The sequence below is a fragment of the Anguilla rostrata genome, chromosome 4 (genome assembly GCF_018555375.3).
Source record: "Anguilla rostrata isolate EN2019 chromosome 4, ASM1855537v3, whole genome shotgun sequence".
Taxonomy (NCBI): domain Eukaryota; kingdom Metazoa; phylum Chordata; class Actinopteri; order Anguilliformes; family Anguillidae; genus Anguilla; species Anguilla rostrata.
The window spans coordinates 12,803,941-12,829,289 of NC_057936.1; the positions used below are offsets into that span (position 1 = coordinate 12,803,941).

At 46.7% G+C, this 25,349-nt stretch overlaps 1 protein-coding gene across 2 annotated transcripts in view; it reads left to right on the plus strand.

The window, feature by feature from the left end:
- rab6ba (RAB6B, member RAS oncogene family a) overlaps nt 1-25,349 on the plus strand; it is a 69,869-nt gene that overhangs the window by 40,817 nt on the left and 3,703 nt on the right. Inside the window, exons 3-7 of one of the 2 annotated variants that reach the window (XM_064330737.1) lie at nt 2,544-2,597; nt 3,057-3,183; nt 4,577-4,688; nt 14,226-14,319; nt 18,628-18,694. In XM_064330737.1, the coding sequence (XP_064186807.1) occupies nt 2,544-2,597; nt 3,057-3,183; nt 4,577-4,688; nt 14,226-14,319; nt 18,628-18,694 (454 nt within the window). The remainder of the gene's footprint in view (nt 1-2,543; nt 2,598-3,056; nt 3,184-4,576; nt 4,689-14,225; nt 14,320-18,627; nt 18,695-25,349) is intronic. The other variant, XM_064330738.1, reaches the window with a different exon arrangement.

Below are 25,349 nucleotides of genomic sequence, written 5' to 3' on the forward strand. Positions count from 1 at the left end.
TTTATATGACAGAGGTACACTGGGCCTTAGAGTCTGTTTATATGACAGGGAGGCACTGGGCCTTAGAGTCTGTTTATATGACAGGGAGGCACTGGGCCTTAGAGACTATATGGCTGGGAGACACTGGGCCTTAGAGACTGCATGTAAGATGGTGACAGAGACTGATCCTTATAAGCTCTATAGATAGATGTAGGTTCTTACAAGCTATGAATGCTCTTCCTGGAAGGCATCTTCTTTTTTTTAAAGCATTTTTACTGCACTTGGTATATTGCGTGCCATATTGCCATCAAACGTGGAAAGGACAACAGAAGGTTGCAGCTATAAGTCTGCTTCCACCAAATAGGCTTCAAGTGGCCAGCCTCTCTGAAATTGTGACAGGTCATCCCGCAGTGTATTATTATTGCAAAAAAAAAAAGTATTCACCTGAGCCCCATAAGGCAGCCAGTGTGCGGTTCGTTATTTCCCCCCGTGCATGCGCACACATCTGTGTAATTCGCGTAAACGCGCGGGGAAGCGGTCGCGCATGCGGTCGGCCGGTCAACGCTGATCTAATAAACCGGTATCGAATGCGGTGGGGCGCAAGCTCACGCCTCTTGTGAAAAACCATTAGGAAAGCTGCGCCCTTCAAGATTAGCCAGCGGAAATGGAAGTGCCCCTTCCGCACGTTTTAGCCGTACCGCACGCGTCTGTCCGCCCTGTCGCGCTGCTCTAGAGATGTCTCTCTTCCAGAGTCCTGGCCAGCACGTCTTTTCGTTATCATTAATTGCATTTGTCAGTAGCGGGCCTTATCTTCCTCGACAAGATTATACACAAAGGCTGTGCGTCCATGCGGCAGACATGCATGACTGCCCAGAGTCGTTATATCCATTGTTGGGAGTTCATCCGCTCCACTCCAGACCCTGCGATCAATAAGCTTCCTGCTCCACTCTAAAAGGCTCTCTCACAGTGTCTTAGCACCTTACTGTAGCTCAGCCACTTCCTTCTTCCTGTGCCTCTCTCACTGCCAAGTTCTCCTGGATCTGTGGTTAGTCAGCAAATCCGGAGATGCTTGAGAGTTAAATGAGATGATTGGCTCGAGAGCTATAACATTAAACATTCCCTTTCCTGTGGCTAAAACACTTCTGTGGGTATAATGCGTGTGCTCTGCCCTCTTACTGTAGTGGAAATGGTTCCTAATTTCATATTCAAGTATTTATTGCTCTGCAACAATTGTTTCATATGTCCTTCTTCAAAATTCCTTTGACCATTAGTATTACAGAGGCGTGCCAGATTATAAAAATTATCCACACCCTTTATTAATATTCATTCATCTTGTTTTTTGGATGGGAATATGTTCACAAATTCCTCAAACTTAATATAACTGCTGTAAAAATTAATCACCATTCAAAAATTGGTCCATTGTGGATAAAGTCCTGGTCTACCTACACAAAGCTATATTCTCAATGGGCCTTATTCACAAAATTGTAACAAAAGAAAGTACCACTATATCCTGTATGTAGATTTGAGAGTATGGGTGCAGTCTGTGATGCGTCTTCTTTGGGAGAGTGTGCAGCTTAGGGTGGTGCTGTTTTCTGCCGATGCGCCTGAGGGTAGCGACCACAGCTAACTGAAAGCTAAACAGATGAAGTGTGAAATGTCTGGCAAGATTTAGCTTCTCAGAACCCAGAGTCTCCCACAGGGTTTCTGCTCATTTCAAAGCAAAAATGCACGAACTGTTGCAGTTCCGAGGTGAATTATGCGTGCCTCGCAGTGCTACGAAAATCCCTGCGCCCGCTCCATCGCGACCAAACGCAGCACGTTCTGGGCTCGGCGCTCGCCTGTCAGGGCTGTCGTCAAAGCACAGAGATTTCAAGGCCTTTTCGGCCGGGCCGGTATGCTAACCGGGAGCAATTAAACTTGCGCGTTCCTTTTCTCTTTCTGTGAAGCGGGTGCAGCTGTTTGTGAATTATGGGCGAGCCGCGTCCCAGCCGTGTCCTTCAGTGGCGACATGCGTGGTGACATGCGTGGCGACGGCGGCGCTGCCCTGTTGTCCAAACACCGTCATTTGTTTAACGAGGGCGGTAAAGGGCTCTTCACAGTGGGTGGGGCCATGTCTGCGTCGACCCTGACAGTGGGGGGGGACAATCAGTTGAGCCATGTGTGTGTGGGAGCAGTGGCAATCTTATTGTGACTGCACGTGCGAAATGCTACTGTTTTCATAAGGCAGGGCGGGTTGTTTTAATGACCGAGACCCAGTTCCTAATGTGTCGAGGACCTGACAATTAGGTAGTCAAGGATAATTGGAAAATGACTGGGTAATCCCAGGGTGCTGTGCAGGTGTAAAATGGATATCGCATCTAAGCGCCCCACAGTTGTTATCCTGGCTGGCCGTGCAGTTTTATCAGTTTTATGGCTGTATTTAATGACATCAACTGGGGTGTTTTTCCACATAATTCCTTGCGTTTGAAGTAGATATTTTTTTTCCATGAGTGTGTTGTCTTTTTTTATTGCTATATGCAAATAGTCACTTCTTGTAATACAGTGTTTTTTTTTTATGATTACAGGCTACAATTGGAATTGACTTCTTATCAAAAACCATGTACTTAGAAGACCGAACGGTAAGTTCTTTTTTGCTCATCAACAACTTACTCTTACTATAAATTTTCTGCAGTTCATATGTAATTTACTCAAAATCTGATGCCTTAGGTTCTGGTACAGTCATTGTGTGCAATGCTTCCCCTGTAATTTAGCCTTTAGTATGAACTAACGCCAGTGATTTTCTAAACCACATAATTATACACAAAAACTTGATTGATGCTATTTAGCCGCATGATGTCTCAAACAATGTAGCCGTTACATAACTGTTCAAACAGATTGTCTTTGCAAAGACCCATCTGTTTGAACTGCATCCTGTTGGAAATGTAATTAGTCCTAAGTAATGGCATTTTTATCTGCGTAGCGCCATGTCCGCTCGTACTAGCCGTACTGAGATCTGACGTAGCGTGAGCTTGAGTTGGGGGAGAGAGGTCCGTGCCCCCCGGGTGTGGATTAACTGTGAATAATCTCACCCGGCTCAGCCCTGTTCCTCTGAACTCCAGGTGAGGCTGCAGCTGTGGGACACGGCGGGGCAGGAGCGTTTCCGGAGCCTCATCCCCAGCTACATCCGCGACTCCACCGTGGCCGTGGTGGTGTACGACATCACAAGTGAGTCACAGAGGCGTGGCGCACTGCGCGCACATACACATGCACATGCACATGCACACACGTACACGCACGCACGCACATACACGCATATGCACACGCACATGCACACACCCATACACATATGTACACCCCTACGCCCATGCCCACACGCGCACACACACACAGACACACGCGCGCGCGCACACACACACGCGCACACACACACACGCAAACACACACACGCAAACACACACACACACACACACACACACATACACACACACATGAATGCACGCCCTCACGCATGTGGGCACACACACGCGCACACACACACACACGCGCAAACACACACACACACACAAGCATACACACACACACATACATGAATGCACACCCTCACGCATGTGGGCACACGCAGACACATGCACACACACACAAGAGGAGTTATTTTACAATTATGATCAATGTCATGATTTCAGCCCACTCTGCATAGCCATTGTAGCTCCGTGGTTGTCCTTAGCATGTCTTCATTTGGGCATCAACAGTATGACCATGTAAAGCAGTCCCGCTGGGGCTCGCGCTGGTATCTTTCTCTATAAAAGAGGACAGTTTTATTGTCCTGAAATCCCATCGTAGCGATCAGGGCCGGGGTTTAATATGCTCGCAAGCGAGAGAAATGGAGCCACGTTAGAATCCCAGCCCTGGGGAGATGAACTGTAAACCCAATTTTATAGGCAAACATAGCAGCCATGCTAAACAGCGCATTCGTTTTCACCTTTAAATAAAGGCACAGTTTCCCTGTTAGTCAGGAGCAGTGAGGTAAACCTTAGAGATCATGCATTTATCATGAACATTCATAAGATCCTCATTAGAGAGACTGACTGCTCCATATTTTTTTCTCAAAGATCAAATTCTCATTGTAAACAAGGTGGCTATTTCCTATACTGATGAATATGTATATATGTGTGTGTATGTAACAATTTGATATGTGTACAGTGAACTTCGATTGGGTTTTATTTAAGGGTGTTTTTATACACTTTGGTTTTACTGTGTAGAAGTCACAGCACTTTTTATACATAACCCCCCATATTTGGGCACCCTAATATTTGAGACATAATAATGTTTTGTAATAATAATATATATATAAATTGAATATTCTGCATAATTTAATGATTAAAAGACAACCAAATGTATAAGAGAGAAGTGAGATGGTCAGGGACATTTCTAATGAATTGCCTATATATTGTAGGTAAATGCTGCAATGCCCATCATCTGAACACACTGAAATATTAATTTTAGTTTACAACCACAGGTATGTTTCCAAGATTAAGAAGAATGCAGAGGTTGTAAAACCAGGCATCAAATTTCCTAAATGCATCTTCGACACTGTAATGTGTCTCCTATTTCTCCACAGATATGAATTCCTTTCAGCAGACTTCCAAATGGATCGATGATGTCAGAACAGAAAGAGGAAGTGACGTCATCATTATGTTAGTGGGCAACAAAACAGACTTGGCAGATAAGAGGTGAGAACTTTGGCTTTTGTAATCGAGCTTGCAAGCACATCCCTCACAAATTCTGACATGCAATCTAGCTCACCAAGTTCTGTTTATGGTCACAAAGTTGGCACCTACCCCACCTTAGATTACTTTATTTAATGAAGGACATGGATGTGTCTTATCCAGAAATCCGAGGAGATTCTTTTTTTAAGGTCACGGCAGGACGAGGCTTTTCTTCTGAGTAGGGTGCGACGCAGGGAGGGAGCGAGAAGCGGTGGACCGTAACTGAAACATTTCCCGTGCACGTCCAAAGAGCCCTCCTCTCGTTAGCGTGTTAGCAGATCAATGGCCGCCTAATTGGCTGGGGATATTTGTGAAGTCCTATGACTCCTGGAAGCTCTGCCATGGCACACTGCCCAGAGGTCGTCCCCCAGGGGAGGGAGGAGACAGCGCAGAGCCTCCGGACACGTCTTAGCCGTAAAAGGGCTCTCTGCACACTGTCTCCTTATAGCCCGCAGTTAAGTAAGAAGCACCTGGTTTGGGACATACCCCAGAGCCCATGCTCTCTGTGCTGCACATTAACATCTTCTCCATCCCAAGGGCAGAGAGAGTTCAGAAGGAGGGGGCACGTGATTTACTTTCAGAGTTCAGTTTGACTTGTGTGCCCCACGGCCATTTTTCATCTCTAATTAGAACTATCGGTACTGTACAAGCTTCTGTTGTGTTTCGTTATCCCTGAGTGACCATTTAACGGTGTGCCGTGTTATTTCGGAATCAAATGAGGCCGGCAGTAAATAAGAATTACCCGAGGGATCCAATGTTTTCCTTCATGTTAATCAATGACCTTCTTTCCTCTCTCGTCCTCACCCTGCATAATATCGCCCAGACAGACCTGTCAGCCTCCTCTAGACATTAATGTTTCTTCTCCCGTCTGGAGTAATTATTGCACGAGAAAATTACTCAGAGGCAGCTACCTTGCTGGAAAGATACATTTCTGTGCTTTAAGTCCATGTCATATAGATGAATGTTGTTTGTTGTGAAAACTCAAGTGGAGCACCGTTTGCAAGGCATTTTAGCAGAATATGTGATTAATTGGCATGGTTGTTTGAGTTTTTTCAGACTTATAAATAATACCGTATCCATTGTTTTAGTTACTTCTTGTTAAAAACAGAGTGACAGGCCCTGCTGGTAATTCAGAATAGCAGTAGGTTTCAGAAGTAAATGAGAATCTCTACACTGCTACTGTACGTCTCCACTGATATCTGTGGTCATTTGTCTGCGTCTGAAAAGTGGCATATAGCCATCTGTTTGATATGCTTTAAATTACATTTACATTTAGGCATTTAGCAGAGTCTCTTTTACAGAGTGACTTACATAAGTGCATCATACAGGTTTAGACAAGGGCAGCTGATAAGTCATTAGAGTCATAACCCATAATAGTAATTATTACCTGATCCTACTACATAAACTTAGATGCCAGTTAGTTGGTGCAGGACAGAAATAGACAGTGAGCGTGAAGGGTGATGCCCTGGCAGCAGTGTAAGGTGTGGCGATGACAGACTGGTGGTAAGAGGGAGCTCTTCCTAATGCTGCACCCACAAGACGACACACTTGTGCTTTATCTGGCCCGCCACCATGAGCCAGTGGGATGGAGATGAGGAGAGGCGTGATCTGTGTAATCTGGCTGATTGTAGATGAATCCTGGGAAAGGGAGCGTCTTGACGGCACCCACAGGGAAATCAGCAGGGAGGGAGCTGCAGTGGTTCAGTTGGGACGGCACAAGGGCTTGAATAATGAGCTGGATAGCATATGTAGTACAGAAAGGGTGGATGTAGCAGAATGACCAAATTTGTCTGTACTGATGCCCTGTGATAACAGATGTCAGGGAGTATTCAACCAGCCTTAACCCTTTCAAGAGTAGGGCTTGGAACGTTTTCTCAAAATTCTGTGTCAGTGTTCTAGAACTTTACTGCTTGCAGTACTGCAGCAATGATTGTTGCATCAGCATTAGAATGTTCAGTTAAGAACATTCTAATCACATATTTGTGATCTTATACCTTAAATGGTTAAAGGTTGTGATTTCATGTATTTGTTAACTGCAAAATATATGCTTTTTTCTCTTGCCGTGAATTTGTTCAGATAAGCTTCAGCCCTGACAAAGTCTTCACTGTGTCAAAGCAAGAGATGCAGACCTCTTCAGTGATCAAAGCAGTTAAATTCTAGATGGTAGTTCTGATCCATAAGTGCAGAACTTATGGACCATGGAATAGTTTGTATTGAAGAAGTCAGTGTGGATACCAATAATCAGTTTTCAGTAAGCAGAGAGAATTTCATGGGGAAATGTGGGAATCCTGACTCGCATAATGACACTGCAGTGTATATTCATTCACAATGTGAGAAAGGAGACCTAACTACCATTTCATAGGATCAAAATCATGCAGAATTTTTCAGATAAACAGTATAACATTTTTTTGTTACCTGCTATAATTATTTTTGCAATATTTATTGCATTAAAAACAGCGTGTCAACAGAAAAGATTGCTTTGTAACAGAAATACAATTTTGCGCTGGTTTACTGACAGCTATATGCAAATTTTCATCTGTGCAATTTGATTACCCACTCGAACAACTGCCATTTTTTTGCTTGACTGCTTTGAAACTGTACAATCCATTACATATTTGATCATTCTTGGCAGTCTAAGAGCCTCAGTGAACATCCTTTATGAAAATCCCTTGGGTGAGAGAAAGCTTGGTTTTCTGATCTTTGGTTTTCTCTTCGTGAGAAGCCTTTTTAGGGTGGCCTGCTGAGTGATGCCCCTGGGTGTTACCTCCATATGCGATTCGTTCCCCTTCCATTCCTGAAAGACTACACAGGTCACGCTATGTAATTATGTCATTTGAAATGTTAGTTAGAAGTATAGAATTGCTCATTGGCAAAATATATTTAAATCATTATACTGTCAGTGTTAATACGCTACACTGGCTTGTCAACATAATACATAATACTGACTTGTCGACATAATTTGTCCAGCTAAAATTACAGGCGGTCGCAAAAATGGATATTGGCGTATTCTAGGCCTGACGAGCAGAATATTGCCTATTGACTGTGACTGATTACGGCTGACATTGTGTCTAACTCCAGACATTTAATTTAACAGGCAATTACAATTACGCTGGTGACAGAAATATCATTTCTAGCTGTTCTAATTCCGTTTCAAAGTATCAATGGCAAACAGATGTTTTTATGATTCATCTTTTTGACATTTTGCCAAGAGATGTATTTTGGCTCGTTGAAATGTTCATTGGTATTTTATCACAGGTGCAGTTTAAAAAGTAAAAGGTTGATTGCGTGCTTAAATCATTTGACGCTAAGTATTGCCATTTTTTAAAGATGAAGCGCATGCAATGGTAATGTTTTGCTTGTCTTTTCTTCATATATTGCATGTAGTTTGTGAAAGAGTCATAAAATCCCAATATGAATTAATCATAGCATGTGAAATTAGGTTAATTTAGAAAATGTTATGCAAATCAATACAATAAGACTGAAATTAACATTGATAACATAAGTGGTATGTCATATACAGACCTGTGTCTGCTTTTGTTTAATCGATTTGATCAACCGTGCACAACGTGTTGAGAAGTTTTCTTTGAAATAGTACGGTGCATCAGAGTTTTTATTATCAATGAAACCATGTTTTTTTATGTCTGTGTTCTGCTTTGGGCTCCATCGGAGTGTTTTATAATTAATCATCCTCACAATCAATATGAAATTTAGTTGCAGCAGCAATTTTTCTGAGTGCTGATTGAAATCCATTTAAGTAATAATAACGGTTCTTTGGCTACGCTAATGGAATGTGACATTTTAGCGTGATTTCTGTTGGAAGTGAGTGAGCAGTAATGAACCCGGATTTCTATTCATAAGCACCGTAAATCAAATCAAAGGCAAGGAGAGATTGTTTTTATTGATTGTACTTAAAAAGTGAATTTCTTCCTCCCGCGTCCATCTTGCTACGTACTCTTAGAGGTAGCGTGCAGCTTTTAGAATATGTTTGTGGTTTTGGATTGCGTCTGTTATTTGTACAAAGTGAACTAAAGGCGTTAATGGTGCTTTAACATACGTTATTTGAAAATCTTGATTTGGGACATTTATTAAAGCAACCTTCCCTCGTTTTTATTTAACAATTTGGAATCCACACTCCTTCCTCTCGAGTTGTGGCAACTGCACCCTGTGTGGAGGGCACTGTGGCAGAATTGCAATATTTCCACCCTGCAGACCGCAGCGTGTAACAGGAGAGCAAATACTGACCAGAGGAGAGGTGCATCACTCACTGCCACCGACCAGACACGTTTTTGAGATAAACTAACGCATGTCCTACGAGCGGAAAGCAGATATTTGGTGTCCAGGCAATGTGGTTGTATCAAGCCAAATATAGAACCTGGAATAATCAATGGGATATGCCCATGTATCCAATTATCTATGGATCCATCTATTTATCTATTTGATGCTGTTGGTAATTATACCGGGAGCTGTTGCCGGCTGTGTCTCCCTTTCATAGTGTTAAGGAAGGACAGATGCAGAACACTCTGCTGATGAATGTTATTGTTGAGAGTGGGCCATTATTTATTTGGCTCATACTCAGAATTTCCCTTTCTGATTCAGTCTACTCTTCCACCCCGACAAGACACGTAATGCATATTTTGACATGGCTTCATGCCGCATGTCAGATTGCTTTTCAAGTAATATTACCTTCCTCTTCCCCTTTTTATATATCATAAGGACAAACCAGTCTGTACTTTCACTTTGCTAAACACATTGCTGCCATTTTCTATTCGCTAGGCTAGGGCGAAATGTCCTTGCAATGCTACTGTGACGTTGCAGCAGTGTAATCCTGCCATTTCAGGGTTATAGAACTGTTTATATAATGTTCGAATGAGTGTGGACTGGGCAAAATTATCTATCACATTGTTACAGTGCAAATGGCTTCCATTAACAGGTTTTTTTTATTATGGGTGTGCAGGTCCATTTGTGGTGACCACACAAAGCCGTCTTAGTGCCGCTTACTGTAACTGTGACTCACTCCTTCGTGCGGCCCTCGGGAGAGGGGACACGCCCAGAACGTGTCGCACGCCCATACACGGGCGTCCCAAAATAATGAAAGCAGATGGCGGAACCCTCAGAAGCGTGGACAGAGCCCATACATAATTGATAGCGCTGCTACAACCTGATTACAGGTTGTAGATTACACCATAACCCCACCCCCCCCCCCCTTTACCAGAATGTCTTATGTACCGAGCTTCGGTCAGCTCATGCGGGTTATGGAGATGTTCTGTGGGGAATTGCACGTAGTGGGGTCAGCAGTGTGATGCCCCTTCGTGACCCCCCCCCTCCTCCTCCTCCCTCCCTCCTCAAAATGCTGACTCTTGAAGTGAGGGTTATTCGCAAGCAAGAATAACAGGAGGTTAAAGGTCAGGAGGTGTCTTAAGGAACAGGCACATTCATTGATTTATTCTTCCAAGTGAGTGTTGGGTCAGGCTCCCTCGTCTCAAAAATGTGGGTCTCTACCCTCTGCTGGAAGCGCAGTTCAAGAATCGGTAAGCCGCATTCATCTTCTGCTCAGTGGTACAATAACCGCGATTCAATACGGGTAGTTTGCATCAGGAAACAATTAAAGTCGCAGACGCGCTTTTCTCTGATTCCGGAGTACCTGACCGTGCATTAATGCTGCTTTAATTGCATGCGTTTTTGAGGTCAGGGGTCACACAGTGGTAATATTTGTGAGGCTATTAAACTCTGGAGCGCGTGTGCGATACCAGCCCCCGCTTAAACTCCCACTGGCGTCCTCGCCTTCTCCAGCCAAAGACTAATTGACAGATTGCCGGGTAGGAAAGTGCTGGGGAGGCAGTTTGTGGATTGGACTAATGATTAGTCAATTAACATTCAGCTCTGATATAACAGCGAGTACAGAGGCGAGCGAAGATTTCCAGGCTGCAGCAAACCAGGCTGCTCGCTGAGCAGGCATTCAGAACGTCCTGGTTTTTACATGCGTACAAGCTGTCATGTACTTTCCCCATTTTAAACATAATCACATTGGCTTCGGGTGACATTGTTGCATTACTGAGGCTGGCAGCATCCGAGGCATTATGTTTGCAGGTTATGGTTAAGGCCATATAATTTAATTCTACGTACAGTAATAAAGATTGTCAGCTGCGTACTTCGTGTTTTTTCAGGCAATGTCAGGTGTATTACACAATGCACCATCAGAGGTGGTGTGAGGGAGTAAAATGACCTTCTCTCTCCGTCGCTCCTGTGCCCCTTCTCTTTATCTAATGCAGAGGCTGTGTTTTGTATTCAGTGTTCTCATATCCGCAGATCATGGGCAGAATCATACACTGACTATTCTGACATCTTTTGGTTTCATGTTCCTCTACGCGGAGTCACTTGGCCTGTGTTGACTAACGCCGCGAACGTGTTTACACAGCGCCGGCGATATACAGCGAGCCGCTCAAGAGAAAGTCGCCCCGTGGAAAAGTGGACCAGATGGCGCTCGTCTGTTCCAAATAACCCGCCAATGTCAGCTTGAATTACCTTCCCTCAAGGGGGACTAGGCGATGCCAAGGAAAGATGGCGCCACATTGAGCGCATCAACAGTCAGCTTTGAGATCCACGGCGTCGTTGTTCAGTTACTTTAACCAGTGTCTCGTCTTTCTGTAATAGACACAGTCGTCCTATTCTCTCTGTGACGGCCCTTTTTTTATCTTTAGGAAAGCTGTGTTCATGGCTCCTCGTACATTAATCGTGTGATAAACGCAGTATCAGTACTTTAGAGGAAACGTTCCCTTGGTTAGTGGACACTCAAGGCCCTTGTGAACTACATTAATGAATTGCTAATGCATTGCTTGTCGCTACATTCACAAACATTCTCTTTTGTAAAGAGAATTGTGGTTAACCACCCCCTCAAAATCAGTAATCATGCTGTATTTAAAGATTATTTAAATGCCTTTGTTCCAGGCAGCATACTGTTTGCTGAAAAGGACAAAATACCACAAAATACTGCACTTAGTAATCACTGCATTCAGAATCGCAATCACTGAAGAATTTTGTTATAGTCTCTGCATTTCGTATCATGGGATACTTTCATGTTACATGTACCTTCATCCAGTACTTATTGTACTTTGTATCAGTATCTTGATGTTGTAGCTTGTCATGCCTCCTAGTTTGACTTAGCATAGGTCAGGTCAGCGTAATGTTTTACCGTGTGAAGTCTGCCAAATAAATGCAACGATAATGTAATGTAACGATAGATACAGCCATTATCCGCACATACAATAATGACACCTTGTCACAGTCCTGTCACTTTGTCGTAGACACAGCACCAACAGTCATAGAATATATAATCAAAATCATAATTCTGATCATAATGTAGAGCTGCATCTCGGTGATACCAGCTGTGGGCGCATGATCACATTCATATGCACCATGAGAGGTAACAACCGTAGGGCTTATGGTTATGGTGCCGGCTTTGTGCTACCTGTTTACTTGGTTCCAGTCCTTAACGTCAGAGCCTGGATATGTTATCTGACGTTGCACGGGTGGAACAGACTAGGGGTATAAATGCCAGTGAATCTGCTGCTTTTCGCTAACCCTCTCCTGGCACCCGCGGATAAGGAGGGGAACAAGCTCTGCTCTGGCGGCTGCTCCCGGGCTCTTGGAAGCGGGCTGCGGGAGCTGGCCGTCCCTTCTGTTGTCGGTTTGTGTTGGCCAGCGGTGAGGCTCTTTCAGTCCTGCCTTTTCTCAGATCTTTGGGGTCTGGAGCTTTCGGCAGAAGAATTCAAATGAAATCAGACCGCGCTGCGCATTTGCTATTCAATTTGGGAAAGAAAAGACAGAGAAAATGGAGACGGAAAAAGGGACGTGTTCTATTCAGGATGGCTCCTTTTCAGTCTTACCTCTTCCTTATCTTTTCCTTTCTAATCCATTGCTCTCTGTTCTCTTTTATATTCCGTTTCTCCTCCCGCGAAGATGATTGCTTGGGAATAAAGATTTTCTGCTTGAATGCCATAGAGTCACGATAGTCGGCTGCAGTTCACCCAGTATCTGGGACCATTATGGGGTCTTCTGTAATAAGGCTGTGGTGATGTTTTGAAGCAAAACCTGAAGGCAATTAAGTAAAGGGCAAGGACACAGCAAGAGCATTATATTTATTTAAATTACAGAGGATTGTATCAAGACAGCAGCGCTTTTCATTGCCATCCTAAATTGACATTCTTGTCATGCTTCAGGTTTAGTCAGTTCCATAAGAAATGTCGTTCGTGATAATATTGCATGTGGACATGAACAAAATATCGCTTCTGGTTTTAGTCTGGGCGCTGTCCATAAATATGTTTTTTGGAACATTTTGTCGCGGAGGAAAAGCGGAATGGGGCGCAGGTGTCACCTCTGGCGTGACTGCGGGGGCTCGGGCGGGTAAAGGGAAGGTTCGCCGACTGATGAACAGCAGCGATGTGTCTATCTCTCGGCCTTGTGAGACAAGCGGTGCCTCGCGCTGCGCCTGCAAGATTACAGCCCGTTTTCCTGTGATGGAGGGCCGATGGGATATGAAGGTCTTATCACGGGACGGAGGGAGAGCTATTAGGGCCAAAATATACTGCCCGCGAGCGTCGGCAAACACCTCCATCGTCGTGGATAGAGTGACCGCGCATCTGCTGCGCGCAGGAAGTGATGCGTGAGCTCTTGACGCGCAGTACCAAAGTCACAGTTTATATGTATACATATGGTATATGCTTTCATTTTTTTTCTTTTTTATTTCATCCGGCCAACAATGCTCCAGGCTTATTAAAATGAATATGTGCTGGGATGTAGGATAGATGGCTAACTGTAAGGTATTAACCACCCTTGCCCTGCTCTTGGACTGCATCTATCCTCTCTAACGAGCCTTCCCACGGACAGAAACGCATCTGGACCCAAGTCACCGTGGCCCAACCTGCTCCGCAAATAAATAATTTCCTGTTGCTGTTCCGCTTCTGCCTTGCGCACAGAGGAACAAAGAAGCCAGACTGGTTACATCATGCCCGTCCCCGAAGGCCACGGGGCTCCGTGATTTAAGCTCCGTCCTATTAAATGCCCCGCTCGGCCGTCTGCAGTCAGAGGACAGTTCCCCGTCCGCTTTTATCACCCCGCCCGATTGCCCCCCGTACCGCACCTACCGCACGCGGATTAATTCATTAGCATGTCGAACAAATGCGCTTTAATTAATGTCAGCCCACAGAGCAATGAATCACTTTCACCGTCTATTAATTAATGGCGTAAGGCCGCGCTGAAAAAGCGGACTGAAGCGGTGACTTACGAGGCCCGCCGGAGCGGATCGGCTGTCCGCCATTCTCCATTTCATGCCGCGGCACCTCGTTTTTAATTATACATTAGCCGGAAAGTAAACTATCTGACATTTTTCCCCTCTCAATCCCGTACATCCCCCCGCCACCCCACCCCCCCACCCGCGTCCCGCGTCCCGCGTTTGATTTCCCGGTAGATGGACCCGACACCTGCCATTTGTCTTCTCCCCCGCAGGCAAATTACGATCGAGGCGGGCGAGCAGAGAGCCAAAGAGCTGAACGTGATGTTCATCGAGACCAGCGCGAAGACGGGCTACAACGTCAAGCAGGTGAGCCCCGCCACCAACATCCTGTCCCGACCGAGCGCGGAAAATCAAAGGTCTTCCACGTTCCCCTCTCCCCCTTCCCTCAGAAGTGTAGCCTACTGGTTGAATAATGGCCATTTATAGTTCTTCCCTCCTTCTCTCTTGCGTGAAAAGGTTCAATTTGGTTAACTTGCCAAGTCATGAAGCGCCAAGCCTTTAAACGTGTGCTCGAGAACTGACGAAAGTGAGAGCTAAAGGCGTCTGAGTCTAAATAAGTCGGCGTGAGAAGGCTAGTGTTGTGTGGAGTGGGCGGCTTCTTCTTTCCAACATCCATGCTGGGGAATTAAGAAGACCTGATCTGAGGGACTGCTTGCACTATCTCGGTGCCGGGGTAACCAGCTTTCAGGCTCCCTTGAGGAAACAAGGTCACGCACAAGTGTTTATTTAGGTCGTGATTGTAGGAAATGGCAGGCGATCCGTTGCCGCGCAACCCGCCGTTTCTTTTCTTCCTCGTCTCCATCGGTGATACTGATATCCGTTTCACGCAAAGGGCGATGGGTAATGGCTGCCCGCTCCTGAGCAAGGTTTCACTGGAGCATGACTATCCAGCGCGTGGGCCTCACCTTGAAGTGCCGTGCCGACCTCTGACCCATTTCCTGTTTGTGGGCCGAAGGTGAGCGCGAGGAAATATCATTTCATTTCAAGAGCTGCAGAGTGACATTTTCGAGGTGCGGATCCTCATCATCAGGGAACGATTCATCTCTGCGCTTTGGTTTTTCTCAGTTGCATTGTAAAGGGCAAAGGTGCTGGGCTCTTGATTTTGCCTACGGTTGCAAGACCATGGCTGACCTCACGGTCTTGCAACCTTAAATTGCCAGCCAATGTATGCCTTCCAGCAAAGCCACATAGCTATATTTACATGTCTGTTTTACGACCATCTTCTTATTCCTACGTATCTTCTTAACATTCATCAACACCGTTTTTATTGATAAAACTGTGCATGTGTGTCAGGAACCATAATAAGAGATCCATAAATATGCTAACAATTTGCTACACTTATAAATACTAAGCTGGACTGAGGACGGTGTAATTAGTGCCATTTTAACCACAGACTATCATTTGTCCTTTGAAATTACATTATGGATCCCCTGGCAAAAAGACAAAACAAAACGCTATTATTTGTATATCAGTCCCATTATTAGCTTTATTATCTAAATAATTGGATATTTTATTGGTGTGGTTCTCAATTTATAAGTGCCCCCTCCCCCCTCCCCCCCATTAGAAAAAACCCCAGTGATGCTAAATGAGAAAGGAGGGCCAGCCATCTGTATGAAAGGGTAATAAAATACCAGGGACAAGAAAGGATGCAACCAAGTGAATAAGAGCAAAGTACATAATAGTGTCCCTGTGTATGTGTAAAAAAAAAAAAGCACCCCAGACAACAACTATTAGGGGACCAGCTTTTGTCAGTCAGGGCTGATAAAACACAAGGCCCATTATTCTCCAGTATTCCTTGGCTCAAGGAGAATAATGTAAGGACGGAAGACCACGGCGGAACTGTATAACACAAAGACCATTACCTTGGAACCACACACTGCTCTTGGTACTGCTTGGCCACGTGCTCTCAGTCTATTGTTGCAGTGTACAATTAATGCCAGGCAACGGATGCAGCATTCAGACTCTTTAATACTTCAATTCATGAGGAATGGTGTGTGCTTGTGTGGAAATGGGGGAATGGGAATTTAGTTTCCCACCATTTGAGTTGAAGAATGGAAATATTTGATATTTCAAACCTTTTTGTTCTTATACTTACACAGTGCCATGGAAAAAGTATTTGCTAATTTAGCCAGTTTCCCGTAGTCTAATATTACGTTTTGTCTAAAGATCTGAAACCATTCAGTGTGACAAATATGCAGTAATGGAAGAAATCAGGAAGAGGAAAAATACTTTTTCACTGCACTGTGTGTATGTGCTAGCAGCATATCTCTTATTATAGTGGTGGACTGTATTCCAGAGGTGCCTGTGTACAAACAGCACCGAGAATGCTGTTAGTTTGGCAGAAACACTTTTTACATTGCATATATTAACAATGTAAAAGTGTTTCAAATTTATTTAATCCTACGAAATACACAACTGCATTCATCGATACATGAATAAAATCATTCAATAAATTTAATGGGTCTTTAATGGCAATAAACATTTTCAGTGACATTTAAAAAATTGGACTATGCAATTTTATCCGCTGTATAACCACTCTCCTTGCCTGGGCTCAACGTTCATTTTTGCTGTTGCATTCACTCATGTTTCCCAAACAGCAAATTAAGCTAAATAATTTATTGACGCAAAATCAGTATTCATCCAATAACCAGTGACCCTGAAAAGTGCCGACTACCTTCGAGTCAGTTATTTTCTCAGAGAAAATGGGGGGGCAACCTGCCTGGATTCATTTGAATTTTGAATATGAATTAAATCGGATCTCTTGGATCACGTGCCGTCAAGATTCCTTTCACTTTTGCCTTTGCTCACAGATGCCTTTGACAGCGTTTGATGGGTTTTGAAGTCGTTTCATTCCACCGGCAAAGCCTAACTGATGGTAATCAGGAGTAATCTATCCAGCTTTGCAGGCTTTTGAATGCTTTCAGGTAATAATTACAAAGCCTGGAAGCACCGAGTACAAAGTTGCCTCCTGTTTCACAGATGTATCCAACATCACAGTTGCGTTGAACAGTATTAACATGATTGAATATTTTTGGTGACGGTTAATGTTGAATTTTCCCAGGCGTGATCATCAGTAAATGCTCGTCGTCATTATGCAAAAAACCCTTTCAAATAAACATCTACAATACTTCAATAAACGTTGCTAGTATAATGCGTCATATAGCCAACTAATTGATTAAGTATCTAGAAACAATTGTGTTTTACCCATGTATGGAAGAATTTTTTATCTTAAGTGATAATCAGCTATTTTTGCGAATAAATTCGTTTCACTTGTTTCGTGAAATTGTCTGTGTGAACAGAAGGGCCACTTTGTCCATTAGAAGAGTTACGGGTTCTTCGTCATTTCTCAGAGTAGAATTTTAGAAATGAGGTCAGTCTTCACCGATCTCCGTACATTTCAGTGAAAATCAAATCTCTTGCTTTGCGGTGTGAGCTAGCCAGTGTGTGCAGTTTACCAATTATCAACCCGTCCCTTGGTTTGTATGTGCCACATCCGACCACGTAGGAACATGTTTTATAGATCTTTTTTCTCTGGGCCTGTCGGAAACAGGGACTAGGAGACAGCACACAAAATTGCTTTTTTCCCTGTCACTCCTTGTCTAATGGGTTGGTGTGCAATATATTCATGCTGGTAGCAGCATGATTGATTACCTGAAATGAAAGAATCCGGGCTTGATACATATTTGTGCTGTTTAATATAGTTTGGAAGCAGGGGGCTCATTATAGAGACCAGTGTTTCACTGATGGCCTTTGCTTCGTACCTCCTTAGGGAATATGGCACTACGGAGAAACTTAATAAAGGAGGTCTCAAATAAATGGAACAATATGAGACTCTTCATTGTGCTGCCAGGGGGGTTAGCCTTGCTTTAGCCATGAGGTTTGACTATTTGTGCCGTTGAACCCTCCATAAAACTGAGTTCAAATGAAATAAAAGTGTGATTCCAAAATGCTTTTCGCCGTCTTTTTGTGGGTAACCTCTTTGAAGGCCACTGATAAATGGCCTTTTTGGATATGCGTCTGGATTCACTCTCAGCTGAAAATAAATGACCTCTTTACAATTGTGCCTCTCATTCCTCTTAACCTTTTTTCAGTGCCACTGGGAAATGCTGGAGGTCACATGATCAGTCACTTGACGTCAACTCTTAAACCTTCTCAGACTAGACTTTTCTAATGGCCTTTGCCTAGGACAGCTGCGTTGGTGTTCGCCAGCAAAGAGGTCGGCCTTTATAACTCGTTAGCTCCGCTGCTGATTGGATAAGGAAGGAAGCCGTGAGGAACCGAGGCGAATGGAGTGTCTGAGATGCCCTTGTGGTGTCCAAAGTTCTGCCCGACTGGAACCGAACAGGCAGCAGGCAGGGGCCACCCTAGCTGGACTCGTGGCATGGCAAGTCAACCAGCTGAGCCAGTTAGGCGCGAGAAGCATTCTACAGTCCCGAAGGGGAGGACAGAAAGGTGTGGCCTTGGGCGCCCGGTCGGAGCTTCCCCCGGCTGAGGGAGCGGATTCGGGCCCTTTGAGATCGCGCACTCTGGCGGTGAGGAAGCCTCTTAGTGTCTGTCCTTTGTTCTACCTAGCGTGGCCATGTCCTGATCTTCCTTTCTCTCTCTCTCTGGCAGCTGTTTCGACGTGTGGCAGCTGCACTGCCCGGAATGGAAAGCATGCAGGAGACGAGCAAAGAAGGCAGTATCCTTTTTCCAGAGGCCCAGACAGGTGTAAGATCCTTCTGTGTCAAGATGATACCAGAAAATGCACCCTCACTGGTGCTGACTACTACTGCATTTTTTGGGTTTTATGCACAAAATCTATCCACAGCAGGTATGAAATCTCTTCATTTTTGTATTCCATCTCTTTATATTTAGCATGGGAAGTCTAGTTTCAGCTCTATAATACAGGTAATCATCAACTTGCACGTGCAACCATTACCTACTACTTTTGAAGCACCTCCTTGTGGACCATATGCAAAAATAAAACATTTCACCTTCCAAGCCAGCAGATATATGCCCTCCCTTGTATACTAGGAATATACCCATATTACACAGTGCACACCGTACCTCCTCCTGTAAAATTGCTTCAGCTCAACAGCAGTTCACTAAACACTCTGGTGCCTTGTTGATAATACTACTATTACAGCGTGATGGGGGGAAAAAATTATGTCAGAAATGCCTGGTATTGACCAACTTAAGAAATTGTGATTAAAATGGTGAATTCACCTTGAATGGGTTTTTTTTTCTGCGGTGCTGACACAGCTGCCGTATCTCCCGCAATAAGGCCTCTCGCAGGCTGGGTGAGTAAAAAAAAAAAAAACCCAAAAAAAAACCGCGCTTCTCAACACCTCGGGGACCCTCGCAGCAGAATTTAGCGCTCTTCCAATTAACCGGGAGAGGCGCAGAACTCCGCGGTTAGTCAGAACCGCGATTGTCAGCTGGCAGGCGGGCGCACCCCTACCCCCCCCGCCCCCCTCACCCCCACCCCTCCGCCAGCGGTCGGGCTGGAGCTCGAGCAAACTGGCGCCTGACACGAGGCAGGCGAGGGGGAACGGGAGCCGGCGGGCCTCGGCGGCTCCGCTGGCAGCCGTGTGATTTAACGCGGTGACAGGACTCATCAGTCAGGACCGCGCGGCGCGGCGCGGCGCGGCTACCAGATCCCCCCCCCGCTGATATCAGGTGTGGGTGTCGTGCTTTATGAGGCTTGCGGATCCTGCTGGGACCGTCTCTCCGAGCTGTTATTTTCCCCACAGATGAACCCCCCTCCCGTTCCCCCTCTCCAGTGCCCCCCAAACGTACATCTATGGCATGTCATTCTGTGAGCAGGAGAAGAAGACAGAAGATCTGTCATTTTCCCTGATGGAGAGAGGAGAAGAAATATACTGTAAGCTTTTGGACAGCACGTATATGGACTTTACTACAGTCAGTGTGGGGAATAACAGTTAATGGGAATGTCTGTAAGATCAATGCACTGTCCTCCACAGGCTGAGTTACCACGGCAGTGTGCATATTTTTTGTTTTATTTTGGATTTGTTTAGCTGTTTTATCACCATATATCCTCCTGAGACCCAGTAAAAAATGTTTTAAAAGGATTTTCATTTATAATAGAAATGTCTTGGATGACAAAAAAAACATGTCGCAATGAAAATATTTTCAAAAATATAATTCATTTTCTTTTTATTTAATTGTCCCTAGTAGTGTAGGTTTTGGAACAGTCCTCTTGAAGAGCTCAGCTAAATTTGAAGGCCCATCCCTGTCACTGCAGTGCCCTCCATCAGTTTGGGAGGGTGCACAATTGTCCCAGCAGTCCACGGGTCAAGCCTTGCCCTTGTCCTGAAGCAATAATCATAACGTAATGCCGCAGAGGACTACAGACAGACTGCTGACCCCTCAGTAAACAAGTTATTCTGTCACAATAAGACAGGGACTTCCTCTCGCTCTTAAAGTCTTCCTCTCTGGGCGATACTATGCCTGACTGTTCGGTGGCCCGCAGGGGTTCCAGCACTGATGTCATCTAATACCAGACCTTGGGGCCTGTGTCTTTACTCAAAGAACACGTTACTGGGACTGGCCACACAACAGGCCCCCCTTATATTGTAATGACCTTATTTACTGTACTCATATCTCAGAATTAATGCAAGACAACACGGATATTGGCCTCTGCAGAATAATAATCATAATCAGTCGTAACGCAGGAATAGCGCAGGCTGCTATTACAAGCGGCTAGCTGAGAGGAGGCTGCACAGCATCAATGTGGACTCGGGCCTTCAGGAGGCATGTCTGCGTATACCGGCATTTCCCTCTCAAATTAGCCTCCCTTTTTTCCTGGCTCACCTTGGGACCTAAAAAAAAAAAAGCCGGTCGTCTAGCTAACAAAGTGAATTATTGATTCGTGTTAATGCTCCTCTTGCTGTTGCCCTGGCAGTCGGGGGAGGGCGTGCCGGGATGCGCGGAACTATCGCTAAACGGTAGAGAGCCGCGGAGCCCCTCCATTTTGTCTGCCTCCCGCATCTCTCCATTTTCTTATCGGTCTTTTTTGAACTTAGTCAGAACTGCGTATCTCCCGGGGAGCATAGCGGCTCTGCCGATGGCTCTGTGTTTGGGAGCTGTTAGGGGTATCACGCCGGCGTCGAACAGCGCTGTGCTTGTGGAAAGATGAGAGAGACTCTTCCCAGGCTAGGCTCTGTGTAGAAATGCAGCTTTTTAAATTGGCCTCTCGCTTCCCCGAAAAGAGCGGCAACAGCCTTATATTCACTAGCCGCCCCAGTCAGGGGTCGTGTCTACAGTCGGTGCTGGTAGAGTAGTGGTAACGCGCGTGAAAATGGGTTTTGGCGGACTCCGGTTCCTGTAACAGTTTGTGTTAGATAGCAGGGATATTTTTTTTTCCCTCCCTCCTTGCAGAACGCCTCCCTGGGGGACCGCGCGGTCTCTCTCTGAGCTGCTGCGTGCGGTTAACGCACCGGAGTCCGTCTGCAGGTCTCCTTGTCGCCAGTCAACCGAACGGAGCGCAAATGAGCAGCTCGCGCCAAGCAGACTGTGCCCGTCTTCATCATCGCCGGGGCACTGGGAAGCAGCGCTCTCATTTGCGCTGCCTCTAAAGAGCTGAGAGCAGCTCCGCCACTCAGCCAGCCCAGCTGCCAGGTTGGCTGGTGCATGGAAATGCAATTACTTGATTGGTCTGAAGCCCTACTTGATTTGAATTCATTTGCATATTTCAGAAAAAGTCTTCTTAAAGGTGGCTCCCTGCTATTTCACGGCGCAGTCGTGGCAATTTGCAGGATGCATTGTTTACGGAGAATGGCTTCGCCTCGCTAGGCAGGTCACTTTCTCTTGTTAATTAGCTCCACTGCCCTTTTAATGAGGGCACCTTCAGGAAACAAGACTCACGGGCAAATTAAGTGTTTTTGCGGTGATGCTCCTCACTGTGGCTGTGGTGTCTTGAACATGCCCGTCCAGAACGGGACAGATCGTTGGCGATACCCCAAGCCCAACTCATGACACAGACCAGCTCTTTGCTACTTGCTGGGCATGTTACAAGTACAGACAACATCTACCATTCTAGTCATTGTATCTTTACGGTGGAGAGGGACAAGCTTCCCTGCTTTAGAATCTGTCGCTGTCAAACACTGTAGACACAAGGCCGCTCTGTGCTTGTGAAGCCTACAAGGCACATTTTAAGCACTGGCACAAGATCTCTAGCTTTGAGGGAGTTTGGCAATTTGCCGAACGTTTCACCGTTAAGACGAGCGCCCCTGTTTTCTGCGAGCCCTCGATCGAATTAAACAAGCCAAGGCTGCAGGGCTGTTCAATTTTCCCGACTCCGTCCAATTGGCCGACGTAGCAGATATCACGTTGAGGCAGTCGACGGAGGAAGCTTTCCCTCAAAAAAAAGCTCCGCTCTCACGTGGCCCAGATGCAGACGTTATTTTCGACTCTGACGCGAGCGAGCCGCTCTCTGTCTTCTGCGTGTGCGGAATATTCGGCGGATAAACAACGCGGCGTTTAACCTTCATGTTCTTTCCCGTGGTAATTGGCAGTACTTCCCCCGCCTGACACATTTCCTTCTCTGCCACTCGCTGCACCTCTGACAGCTCGCGGCTCGTCTTTTCCCTTTCTGCGGAGCTGCCATCTCCATGGCAACTGCCTGTGGTTTATGGAGACGTCTCCCGTTGCGTGTCCTCTGTCGTTTGTTTATTCCTGTGTTCGTGCGACGCCAGAAAAAAATCGCAACCGCGCAATTACGGGGTGAGCGGCAGAGTCGGGTGCAGAATGAGGTTTGTTCCTGGAACCTAAAAGTTCTGAAAACATTTTTCGTTTATCATCCACTAACGCCACAAAAGAGGGATTAACGTTTTGAAAATGTCATAGGTTGTAGTCACGTGCTGTCAACAGGACCCTGCTAATCGGCGTTGCCATTGCCTGCTCGTCTCGGCTAATGGTGCTGATTTCACTATGAAAATAAATTGAGAAGTCAAAAACGAATAGCGCTTATGCTCATAGACAACGACCCTCCAGTTTTTATGCATTTACCGAAGCCTGCTTCGCAGTTGGCCGCGGCCCTGGTGTAGTAAATTACCCTTATATCTCGTCTTGTGTTTTATCGGCGCTTCAATTAGAATTTATAAATAGAGGCTGATGGCTGAGACGGCCCAGCTGCGGGACATCGGGGGTGCTTTATGACGGCGCGTCGGGGTGATATACCGCGCCCGGCGACAGCTCGCCAGATCCTCCGCGTCTCCCGCTCGGCTCCCTCTTAATGAAGTGGGCTCCGCGCCCCAGCCGCGCCCCGGCCGGGGCGGCACTCGCACCGGCCGCCATTGATCTCCCCGGGAGCGGGGCGGCGCGATCGATCTGCCCAAACGCGAATCCCAAGAAACCAGTAAAAAAAGAGAAAAACACCTGGGATCCTATTGTTGCAGTCTTCACCCCCCCCCCCCCCCCCCCCACGCAACCCCCCGACCAACCCCCGGTCTTCCTTTTCTTGTCCCAGTGTGCTCCAGGAGACATAAGACAGCCGACCTCTGCAGTTTCCTCCTTTGCAGTCCGTGTGAGGGCCGCGGTTAAGGAGCCCCCCCCCCCCACACGGCACAGCCACAAGTTTGAAATGAAGAAATAAAGTGGTTAAGGCGGCTGACGGTTCGCCGTGGATTTATCGCGCAGGTATCGTACGTTTTGCGGACGGCATTGATCCCACCCCCCACCCCCCACCCCCCCTCACTCTCCCGTCTCTTGTGCCAGCGGCGAAACCCGATGCCCCCGTGACGCGTTTCGGGGAAAAAACAGGAGGGGATATTAAGACACAATTTACGAGAGCTATTTCTTGTAATTGCCTGTTTCCATGGGTGGGGGTGGGGGGTGGGAAGGTCATCCCCAGTTTCCAAGAGTCTTGTTGATTTATAGAGAGTGTCAAGGACCCCGCGGCGCAAAAAACCTCTTCTCCTTTTCGCCGAGCAATCTCTCGCTTTAGCCCCCGTATATTATCTCCCATGCAAAGAGGGCGGGGCAGGTCAGATGAAGACGTCGTCCAGGCCCGGGCCCCCCGCGCTGACTGCGCCTCCGCGCTCGGTCACGCGAAACCCCCCTGCAGGCCCACAAACGAACAGGTGTCCGTTGATTCGCTCCGCCTCCGTTTTTCCACCGCCCGAAGCTCTGGGAACCTATCTGCTGCCAGAAAGGCATCGGTCCTTCGGTTGTTTTTGCCAAAAATTAGTAAAGCCAGAGATCCGGGATCGTGACGATACTGATAAAATTATCCTTTCGTGGTTAGCTTGCTGGGATTGGCTAACGGCAAGGACTGTGCAATGCGAATGAAATGTGGTGCATTGACTCAGGCCGTGTCCATTGAGAGCCAGTTCCTGAAACGAGCCTGTAAGGCACTCCTAACCTCACTGAGGTCAGCCCCCTGGTAGCTCCCTCTGGCACTCAGGTGAAATACAGGATAGAACACATGGGACACATGGTCTGAACTTGGCCCATCTTCCCAAAACTAATGGTGCAGGGAAGGGAGAGCCCCAGGTGGCAGAGGGCTGGGGTCACACCCCTACTGTGCCGGACTCCCGCCCCCCCCACATCTTTACTCCACCCCCACCTCGTGCAGATGCGAGGGAATCATATCCGTCAAAGCCCTGATTTGGTTTGGTAATGTTCTTTGGGAGGGAAGGTCTTGTCCCATCCTAGGATATTTAATCTACTCCGGGGACTGCCGGAGCACCTGCCTGACCAGACGTTCGCGTTCGCGAAATGACACCCGCCGTCAGTCGGTCCGACTCGCGTACCCTCCCCCCCCCCACTCGTACCCGTCTAACGCCGCGAGGAGCCAGCCGGCCCCCGGCAGGTGTACCGCGCCGCTTTTTGACGTTGCCAAGTTTCCGCGCTCCCGGTGTCATCTCTCGAAACCGCCGATCGCCGTTGCGCGCGAGCCAGCGGACGCCAACTCGTCCTTGGACTTTCGGCAGAGCCGGGGGAGGGAGCCGGGGGGTCGGCGCGTCGTCCCCGCGGGCGCCGTTGACGGGCGGTGCTGGGAGCGAGCCGAGCGCGGGCGGCTCCTTCTGCGCCACCGGAAAAAGCGAGCGCCTCGGAGAAAGGCCGCTGCCGCTCGCCAGATCCCTCGTCCGGCCGCCCTGTTCCGTCTGGCCATCTGAGGCCTGTCGCCGCCGCCCGTCACCGCCCAGCCTGCTCGGAGTGTAGCAGGTGTTTTAAGTAGTTTCGCACGCTTCGCGCTGTTCATCCCATTTTCGTCCATCTGGGGCCCTGTTAATGTTAATGCACATCTGATCAAATTTGTGCAGCCTCAGTCCTGTCGTGCCTGCGCCTCTCTTCAGCTGTTTAGGAGTGCTTACTCTTAATACTTCCCC